The 11288-nt window shown below is 43.2% G+C and overlaps 1 protein-coding gene across 1 annotated transcript; it reads right to left on the bottom strand.

Moving 5' to 3' along the window:
* Positions 1-957: 957 nt before the first annotated feature.
* Positions 958-11024, bottom strand: LOC310786133 (solute carrier family 2, facilitated glucose transporter member 9-like; the record flags this gene model as incomplete). Its single annotated transcript, XM_083647308.1, has 12 exons — positions 958-1179; positions 3148-3275; positions 3812-3887; positions 4751-4852; positions 5102-5155; positions 5265-5446; positions 7751-7883; positions 8120-8265; positions 8947-9071; positions 9544-9704; positions 10097-10201; positions 10992-11024. The coding sequence occupies 12 exons, from the start codon at positions 11022-11024 to the stop codon at positions 958-960; spliced, it is 1467 nt and encodes a 488-aa protein (XP_083503434.1).
* Positions 11025-11288: the final 264 nt, after the last annotated feature.

Here is an 11288-nt window from a genome sequence, read left to right on the forward strand (position 1 = left end):
GCCATTCATTTTGTATTGATACATCGGCAGGTATCCCAGCATGCTTTGCAAGGCGATGAGCGGCAGAGGGCAGCGACGAGAGGAGTGGCCAATTTGAAATCGACCAATTGAAGACGGAAAGACAGCAAGACAGCCAATCAAGCTGCAGCACCAAGCGACCAGCAGGTGACTACACGCAACTACAACGCTGTACTCTGCATGGGCCGTAACGGTGCCTGCCCAATACAAGCGATGTTTTCGTGGGGAGTCGCTTTCTCCCTGTTTAGCCCTGCCATGCTGGTCTCTTGGTGCTGCAGCTTGATTGGCTGTCTTGCTGTCTTTACGTTTTGCATTGGTCTATTTTGAATTTGGCCCTTCCCCTCGTCTTGTCGTCCGTCATCATCATTTTGCTAGATATCCCAGCATGCTTTTTCAGTGATTCAGTCACATTCAAAACAAAGTGAATGTCGCTTGTAATGGGCAGGCATCGTAACGGCCTAGGCACACCAGCATGACAAAAGTTGCTTGGAGTCGCTGTCGCCCTGCCCCACTGATCGCTTGGTGCTGCAGCTTGATTGGCTGTCTCTCCCTTTGAAATTTTGAATTTGGCTCCTCCTCTCATCATTGCTGTTGTCGCTCTCGTCAGTCGCCAGTTATCCCAGCATGCTTTTGAAGGCGATGACAGATGGATCCAATGCACAATGAATGGGCAAAACGACTAGTTGTGGTGTGCATGCACCGTTAAACCTCAGACTGTTATTACTGCGATTCGCAAAAAAGAAAGATACCGTTTCACATCGACAATAATGACGCAGAGCGGACGTGACAAATCGGCATATTTTGACACACTGGGAATGAGAACCTGTTGCGCAGACAGGGTGAAAGGCCTCCAGATGGCGCCCACATTACGTACTGTATTCAAACCAAACTCTACATGGCATTTCCATATTAGATACCCCTTCCAATGTCTTTAATCCCTTAACCTCTCCATATACTAATGTTCTTTTTGAGTCTTCGGAGTGACGGACAGTTCAGTCTCCCCATCTGGCTGCACATCAGAGGAAATCCTTTTTTCGAAAAGCTTTGACTGATGTCCACAAAAGTTTTGTTTTTGGTTTCAGGGAGAAAGAAGTAGAGATACAGCGCTCCCAGGGTACACACCACCACAAACACCAGGAAGACATAGGCTTTCAGCGCCTCCTGCACAAACACAACAATCCAATGGTTAGAAAAACTCAACATAAATCAGACGGTTGGACATTAGAGGACCACGATGGAAATAAGTCCTGGACTTTATTGTGTTTCTCAATGGTTTATCCTCGATTGTTTTTAACCATGTACTACTGTATGTGTATGTACTTGTGTGCATTGTCTTTCTGTGTCTTGCTGTTTAATGTGTGCAGTGTTGGTTTATTGAGTGCTATTGCTGGGTGTGTTGGATTTATGCAATGTGGGTTCATGACAGAGTGAATGACGTATCCATGTGGGGCATTGACCTTCAAAAACTAAACTTAAAAGGATTTGTCGGGCTTAACCCCGGCTGGCACCGCACCTTCAAGGCGATCCGCTACAGTATTAGCAAATAGTTAATAGCAAATAGTTAATAGCTCCCTTTTGACCGGCACTTTTCCTGAGTCCCTGAAAACTGCAGTTATTAAACCCCTACTAAAAAAGCGTAACCTTGATGCATCGGTAATCAGTAACTACAGACCAATATCTAATCTCCCCTTTATAGCCAAAATAATTGAAAAGGTTGTTTACCTACAACTCAATAGATTCCTAACCTCAAATGATCTCCTAGATAAACTCCAATCAGTCTTTCGCCGGGGCAGATCAACGCCGACTGCTGTGTTGATGTTAGCTTAGCTTCTAGCTATTAGCGAAATAATTATATTTACAACCATAATGAACCGTGATCTGACAGAAAAAGTGTCATTTAGAGAGCGTGTGCAGCATGCCCCGCACTCGCCGCAGGCTCTCGTTATAGCCTGTTTGAGGAGACTACTCGGAGCTAAAATCTTCCGTGGGCATCCGAATGAAGCCAAACTATTTCGGTGAGTAAAACATAATATTTTAAGCTGGAAATGAGGACCGTGGTGTAAAAAACCGAAATTCTCCTTTAAAATCACTGTACGCCTTGAGTCTCTATCCCTGAAGCCTAAGGATCAAGTCAAAAATCTTGGCGTTATTATTGATTCCGATCTCAACTTTAACTCCCACATTAAGTCAATTAGAAAATCAGCTTTTTATCATCTTAAAAATATAGCAAGAATTAGGGGATACATGTCCAGACAGGATCTAGAAAAACTAATTCACGCCTTCATTTATAGTAGGTTAGACTATTGCAATAGCCTTTTTTCTGGTCTCTCCAAAAAAGAACTTAGGCAACTCATTCAGAATGCTGCTGCTAGAGTTCTAACGAAGACTAAGAAAGCTGATCATATCACTCCAGTTCTTAAGTCCTTACACTGGTTGCCAGTGTGTCATAGAATAGATTTTAAAATACTGTTATTAGTCTATAAATCACTTAATGGCCTAGGCCCAAAATAAATAGCTGAATTGCTCCCACGCTACGAACCGTCTAGAACTCTTAGGTCAACAGGGTCCAGCTTATTAACTGTCCCTAGGATCAAATCAAATCATGGGAAGGCTGCATTTACCCACTATGCTTCTGCTAGCTGGAACAAATTGCCTGAAGACCTCAGATCTGCCCCAACCTTACTTACTTTTAAAAATAGACTAAAGACTTTTATGTTTACCGTCGCTTTTAACTGCTGACAGCTACTATGCAAACCCAATGAGTCCTCTATACGTTTTTAGCTCTTTCTGCAACTGCTGCGCCTGTTGCTTAATGCACTTTTTATACTCTTTTTTAAAGTTTTGTTGTGATGCTTTTAAATGTCCATTTTATTCTCTTCTTTTCTTTTCTTTTCCTGTCAACCATTTTATGTGAAGCACTTTGAATTGCCTCTGTGTATGAAATGTGCTATACAAATAAACTTGACTTGACTTGACAGTATGCATGTATGTACACTATGTATGTACCCTGTTGCGTTATTACAATGCAATAAACTAAACTAGAGTAAACTAAACAGTTAAAATACATAGACTGCACAAAATGAAGTCACAGTATCACATCAATCATTTCTATGTTGGAAGCAATCCCACCTGAAGGAAAGGGAACATCAGGCCCACTGTGAAGTTGGACAGCCATAACACCGTACCACCAAGCATGAAGGCAGCAGGTCGCTGGGACTGATCAAACAGTTCACTGGTGAGAATAAAAACAGTCCCAGCTGGAAGAGGACAAACACAATACATATGTTGTTGTTGTTTTTACATACATAACTATCCCTTGTGCTATCAAAAAAACAACAGCAAATGGGAAACAGTGTTTACTAGGGATGAGCCGAGTATCCGGTACAGTAGTTTTTATGAGTACGAGTATGATCCGAGTACAATGTGTCAATATCCGTACTGGTGATTAGAGCCGAGTTTACCAGTACCCTTAAAGTGATACCGATACCAATAGAGCACTTCCTTCGATACGCTTTTCCCCCTATACTTTGAACATTTTTAAACAACAAAAAAGGAAAGACACTCCTACTTTCAGTCGAAACCCCGCCTACTTTTGATTTACGCCGCGCCCCCTCCGAGTACAGATACGGATACAGATAATTTAGTTGGTTAATAAACAAATACAGATACAGATAATGGTGTACTCGCTCATCCCTAATGTTTACATGACATAGCAGGGCGGCTAATTTCAGCTGCTCTCTTTTACGATATGACTTTCAATTCTGTTAACATTTGGGCAGGAGTGACAAATTACCTGGACCGAGAGCAAAAGAGGCGATGGAAGCCAGTATACAGGCAAAGCTTAGGTAGGGCATCCATGACACTCGGTCCTGTCGGAAAGACAGGAGGGCTTAATGAAACAGCAGTTAGTCATCAATATGTAAGAGTAAGATAAGACAAGATGAAAACGAGACAAGACAATAAACAACGCAATAAACAAACAATAAACAACACATGCAAAACATAGCACAAATAAAACAGTGCAAACAGCAGCATATGGATGAAATATGTAAAACAAATCATAGCCTCGACCCTGAAATCTGTCAGGATGGCACCATCAGAAACCCAGCCTTTCTTTGAAAGTGTGTATGTGCATGATGTGCATGTGTGTCAGTGTTCCCAGGCATGTGTAAGGGGGCTGTTCACACAGGACGTGTGTATTTCAGATCAGAACACTTTGGCAATCATGTCGAGAGCGCTTCCATTGCACACAGACAAGCGCACGGAGCGTTTTTTTGTTTTGTTTTGTCTTCCCCTGACGTCGCGCGCGGTACAGTTCAGGATGCAACGATCACAGGGACGGCAGCCAGCTAGTTTTGTCTGTTTGTTGTTGTTGATTGTTCGCACTGTAAACATGAAAGCCAGATTATTGGCATTTCTGGCAGCAGTGGAGTTTGAAGATCCTCCTGCCACGAGAAAAGGTAGGAGTGACATTGACGAGCAGCGCGCTTTTCCTCAAAATGTTCAACCTTTTTCATCTTGAGACACCCAGAGTTCTCTGCCCAAAAACACTACCCGCTAAGAGTGCTTAAACGCCAGGTGCGTTCCTTGAAAGAGGAGCGCTCCTAGTGCATCCTTACCATAGAGAATGAATTGCAGAAAGGCGCTGGCTTCTCAAATAGACACGTCCTGTGTGATCAGCTCCTAAGTGTGTGTATTTGTATTGAATTGCAAAAATAACTATTTTCTGTACCTGCAAATTGAGGAACACAGTTAGAGCACTAAAGCCCACCGCCATTCCAGAGAAACCAAATATGAGCAGGGGTCTTCGTCCAACTCGTTCAATCAGAAGAGCCTGGACAAACAGACAAAAAGTGATTTTGTGTACGTTTCCCAGAAGAGATAATATAGTGAGATTTCCAGCGTAAAGATGCAAGCTGTAGCCACACTGCATTCTGGTCTATTTGAGACTACTGTCTGTGTAGAAATTGGTATTGCTGCCTCTTCTAAAAAGCTCTGTAGGTACCTGTAAGTTTTTCATACTCACTGAGACAACAGAAAAAATAATTTCTACGCCGCCTGTGCACAGAGCAATGTATGGCACCAAGCTCTTTGTAATGCCAGCGTCAAACAGGATATCATTGGTGTAGAAAAGGAGCTGTTAACAAAAATGCAACACAGACGTCAGATACATTTTACAGGACCTTGTGAAGAACAGTGGAGTGCCAAAGCACTCTTTTGAGAAGAGGAGTTGAAGAACATCTTACAGCATTGATGCCACAGAGCTGGTAGCAGGCCATGGTGATGGTGATGGTGGTGACCTGCCAGCGGGCAGCTGGGCTCCTCAGCAGCTGCAGGACGGAAATGACCTCCAGGTTGTTTCGGCTCTCGGCCCGGACCTCCTCCAGCTCCCGGGACACATCCTCCTTCCCCAGGAACCTCCTGAAAGCTGGAACAAACAAATAGCAACTAGATGGCACCATGGAGGTACAAGAAACTGGAGAGAGGTAGAGAGAGAGAGAGAGAGAGAGAGAGAGAGAGAGAGAGAGAGCACTCCAGAAAACAGCTCTTAGTGGCTTCTAAAGAAAGATGGACCCATAATTTAAAACTCGATAATTTCTTTTTTACTTTGAGTGACAACCAGAATTTATTTTACAGCTGAGCTGCCTCTTTCCCCCGTGTGTGGGGGGAAAAGGTTTCTGGGTCCAGTGTGTCACGTGACTTGCAATACCGAGCTTGGCCATAACACCAAAATTGCTTCACAGCCCAGAACTGCTCCTGGGGGCTTGGATGGCACTCAGCAGAGCGCCCCCCCCCCCCCCCCCCCCCCCGATTTTTTTTATCCCATTTTTATCCCCCATTAGTGCTAATTTAATTTATTTATCCTGGTTGCTACTCCACCCTCTGCCAATCTGGGGAGAGCCGAAACTGGCTCCATGCTTCCTCCGAGACATGGGCAGTTAGCCAGCCGCTTCTTTTCACCTGACAGGGGAAGCTTCACCGGTAGGACATAGCAGGTGGGAGGTTCACACTATTCCAACCAGTTCCCCTCCCTCCGAACAGGCGCCCTTAACGACCAGAGGAGGAACCACATTAGCAACCAGGATAGACATGGAAAGACATGTTCATGACTGTAGCTGAAATGGGACATGAGATCTGCCTGTTCTAATCCACTCTTAAGCATTTAGCTTGTGAGAGCATCACGTCGCCAATCAGATTTATATCTGTTCAGTTTCCATTAGGGCTGTTAAGTTCCTCCTTGCCCCATGATGAATATTTCCACAAAGTGTTCAAATCTACCCTTGTGAGGATGCTGGATTCACGCGAGATCATGAGGTCACGATCACATGGCAAATCCATCTTGCCACGCTTCCATCTATAATTGGTTTGAATCCGAACCACCAGCGGTTGACATCAATCAGTGTCCTATGAGGCAGCTACGGGCAGGCTTTGGTGTGACGCCAGCGATAAGCGAGCCTGTGATAGACAGATGCTTCATCCAATCACCTGGCAGTTTTTTTTAAGTGGTCCCAGATGGTTATGTGAAAACAAACCATCTGGCAGCGTCGGGTTAGGTCAAATCCATTGATAAATAACCTTTGGGATATCCTGCTAGTGCTAACAGTCAAACAGATGAATGGGGTGGAGCTAATAATCATCAAGTACAAGATCAAAACCAGACTTAAACAGCTGGAAAGTTGATAGAGATGCAACGGTCCACTTTTTTTCCAGTTTCAATTCGATTCCGATACTGAATTTGGATATCTGCCGATACCAATACTGATTACGATACCAGACACATTGTCACTTTATTTTTTACCGAAATGTTTTGTGTAAAGTTTAAACGAGTAACCCACCCCCCCCCCCCCCCCCCCACAATGCCCCTCCCCGCTATACACAGTTTCAACTCGACAACATAAACAATCTAAATTTCCCCCAGCTTACTTCCTGTTGCAGTGTTTGCTAGTACAGTACCTGACAGGGGATAAGCTAGGTTCCAAACTGTTAGCTAGCAACACAATTTCCGTGAAAACCGTCTATATGCCCCTGGCCCATATTCACTGGTGTGATCCCATCGCAAGATGGTCTTGAGTTCATTAATTCATTTTCTCCACTTTAATCCTTAAAGGAACACTCTGCCCATTTTCAACCAGCTTTGTATCATTAGAAAATCAGTAGTATATCAGAAAACTGTAAACTGTTTTGAAGTCTGTCATTTAATTTAACAGTTATTGAGTGTTAAAGTGTGGACCAGTGAGATCACTGGTCCACACTAACTCAAATTAATAACTCATTAACTCAAATCAACTCTCAATAACTGTCAAACTAGATGAATGATGAATAGTTTGACAATTATTGAGAGTTGATTTGAGTTAATGAGTTATTAATTTGAGTTAGTGTGGACCAGTGATGTCACTGGTCCACACTTTAACACTCAATAACTGTCAAATTAAATGACAGACTTCAAAACAGTTTACAGTTTTCTGATGTACTACTGATGTTCTAATGATACAAAGCTGGTTGAAAATGGGCGGAGTGTTCCTTTAAGGTGTCACAGGGGCAGGAGCCTATCCCAGCATACTGGGGTAGGACAGGTCACCAGGATGAACTCAGATAGACAGGCTCACAATCATCCCTAAGGAAAATTTAAAGCCTCTGATCCACATGTCTTTGCACTATGGGAGAAAAACCCAGTCAAACCCCACATAGAACGGCCCGGGGGCACGACAGTAGTCATTATACAGGTGTATACCTTTCTGTGCGCCGGCCTCATCCCTCCTCTCCAGCAGCAGGTAGCGGGGCGACTCAGGGAGGAAGGGCAGCACACTCAGCTGCAGCAGTGCAGGAAGTGCCAGGAAAGCAAACAGGAAATTCCATCTGGACTCCTGCAGTCACACCGTCACCAGAGACGACACGCAGAATACACGGATCAATACACTTCAAAACTGAATCTAATATGTCTACTGTCTCCAACACATCAAAGCCAGACATATCAAAATATATAAATATACTGTATGGGTGGGGAGGGGGGGGGGGGGGGTAGAGGAATAAGAAGTACAGTATGTTCAGAGTGCAAATGTGTCAAAACGAACTCCTATATTAAATATGTCACAGCACTTACCTGTCCAAGCAAGTCAGGTAGTCCCAACAGCTGGCCAGTGAACACGCCCACATTAATCAGGATTCCGTGGAACTGGCCAATGAAGCCTCGGATGTGTTTGGGAGAAATCTCTCCCAGGTACATTGGAAGGGCACTAAGACCGATACCTGTAGGGTAAAGATATATACCAACATGAAAGTCACAAGTGTGACATGAATATTTTTGTACATGGTCCCTGACAAAACAAACAAAAGTAAAAGTTTTAAAAAATGAGACGCTACTATCAATGTATCATTGCCAAGTTAATTTTGACACCGCCGGCGGAGGCATACAAAAAAGCTAATCCTGAATGTACTCCCCAAGGCTGTTTCTGAGGTCAGCTTTGTTGTTCTTTACGTAAATCGCAGGTATACGCCGTATACACACTGCGAAATGACTCAGATTTGCGTATGCGCACTGGGAAATGCGCTATGATACGTATCGTTTTCAATTTCCATTCATAAAATTCACCCTGTGCGCTCTGTGTGTTACCCTACGTTCACACACAGCACCCAAGCCTTGCCTTTACCCACGCTTTTAAATAGGCGTCCTTTTTAGTCAATGAGGCTGTGTACACAGGGCGCCTCAACGTGAACCTTCCGTGTACCCACCACGCCTCGCCTGAGCTGCGCCGATTTTTACGTGAGTCTTTCAAGCCAACTAGGCGCGTGAAGGCAGACTTTTTCTGTCAAGCCATGAAAGAAAAACACGACAATATCCGTGGGAAATGGCAAAGTCAACTGAATTTCAAAATAAAATGTTCATCAGATTCGTTCAAAGAAAGCCGGGCTAACAGCAGAAACCCTCACCAGAGTGGATCCCCATGATAAGACGGCCGATGATGAGCATCTCGAAGGAGCGCGCCATCTCCCCCAAGGCCAGCAGCAGAGTAGCAATCAGGGCAAAGCTGGTGTTCAGGACTAAGGAACCCCTCCTAAAGTGTGGAGGAGCATGGAGACAAGTGATTCACAATCAGCCTGGAGTGTGTTTTTACCACCTCAGGTTGGAGAGAGGAGAGACAGCTGGCAGAGTTTGAGCAGTCTCCAATGCAGATCCATTGTTATCTTTATTATTATTATTATAACTATTACTGTTACAACTGCCATTTCTATTCTTCTATAACCCACAGTGTTTCTTTTTATTGTTCATTTCTTTGGCTTTTATTGTTTCATTGCCTATAAAGCACCATATAACATGTCATTTTAATCCCTTTAGGGAAGACCATAATCACTTCCATTTAAAAACAGATACATTTAAAACATTAGGGTTCAAGGGGCTATCCATTAAATAAATGAGACAGTTTAGAAATCATGTAAAGCATAAGTTGAAACATAGACACACAGTGTAGTAATACACTATAACAGCAGGCTGGAAGCATCAATAAACGTTCCTTCAGCTTGACTCACCTTCCAAGGACTCTGACAAGGAATGTGACAACAACTGCTCCAAGTAGCCCCCCAATAGCCAATATGGAGACGGTGAGGGACCAGAGCAAAGTGGCCGTCTCAGTTCCAATGGGCATCCCATACCTCTCTAGCCACGTCTTGTTCTGAAAGCTCTCTATATACTGCAGAAAAACACAAAGGGAGAAGGAAATCCTGCCAAGTTAGCTGTATGACAAATGCAGCATAGAGATGGATAGTTCATATGTTTTGCCTGTTGATTTCACACATGCACATGCATTATTTTTTTTACATTCTTTAAATACATAAAATAAAAATAAATTAATTAAATCCTTTAGAATTGTAATAGTAAAGGATTGGACTCAAATGTATCCATATGGTTGGTTGATATGTATGCCAAATTTATGAGAATGATATATCTGTTACTGTGGTAATGTGAATTTTCATTACAGTGAACTAAATTTAAAATACATTTTCGAAAGTACTAAAAATGTGCTTTATTACATGGGAAAACACACGATTGTTTGCATAGAGGTTTGGTTTTAGTTTGACTCACCATAGTAGGAGCATTGACCACAGACAGATTGTATCCAAACAGAAAAGATGATCCCAGTGCACCGAAGAAGGCCGCACTCATTAGACAGACTGTGACACGCTGCTGCTAAAAACACACAATAACTGTATTGATTAAGTCATCATAGTGATATAACATTTTATTTTTTGATCAGTGTGGACAGCGCTACCCTAAATGTTACAGAAACAGGCTTCTGACTGGGTGGTTGCTGGTTCAAATTCCCCAAACAGCTTTGAAGATCAGGTAGCTGATCCTCCAAATTAAATTATGTCTTGGACTATTTTCAATAATGTAGACTACATTGGCAATCCCGGTTATCCATATTGTATCATCCATTCATTAAATTGCATGGTCCCTTTATTTCTCTCTCTCCCTCCTGCAGCCTCACCCCTGTTACATCATTCAGTCATTGATATACACGCCCCCCTCATTCCTTGTCCAATCACTGTCTCCCACGGTTTCCCGCTCTCTGGCCTATACCCAATCAGCTCATTTCCCTCGTCTTTCTGTTGGCCAATCAACTGAATGAGTTGTAGAAAAAATGCCCATGTATCTCACTGTGTTGTAACTCACCTATGTGCTGTCACCTCTCAGTTGCTGAACCTCATCGAAGCAGTGTTTCGCCCCACCTCCTCCCCTGATCACCACCATTGTCATGGCTCCTGATTAATTCCCTATGGGGGAATTCTCTATCCTATAAATCACTGACGTCCTCCGCTCATCTCAGGAGGAACCGTCATCATATCATGGAGCCATTCGCCAAATCTAATTACTATCATTAAAAGTTGATCTGTACCTTCTACCTGTCTCTAGTCTCTCATTATTGAAATACAAGCTGAAGCTGAAGAGGTTCCCATGAGAATACTAGCCCACTAACCTCTGGTGGAGCCTCTTCTGTGTCTTCTGCCATCTGACTGCTTTTTGCTTCCACTTGCCGGGTCTTCTTTGGCACTTCAATTTTGGTGGTTTGATATGCTGAAGCAAGAGTGGCATATTATTCTGTTAGCCAATCAACAAATACGTTTTCTCAGAGAACCACCACAATATTTACAAGGGAATATGATCCCCCCCCCACTATGGACCATGAGTCTGCAATAAAGATTAAATTAAATTAATTAATTAATGTATATCTCTGCCATTTAAAGTAGGAAAACTGTGCGCACATCCAAAACCA

This window comes from Poromitra crassiceps (assembly GCF_964638095.1).
Source record: "Poromitra crassiceps genome assembly, chromosome: 12".
NCBI lineage: Eukaryota > Metazoa > Chordata > Actinopteri > Beryciformes > Melamphaidae > Poromitra > Poromitra crassiceps.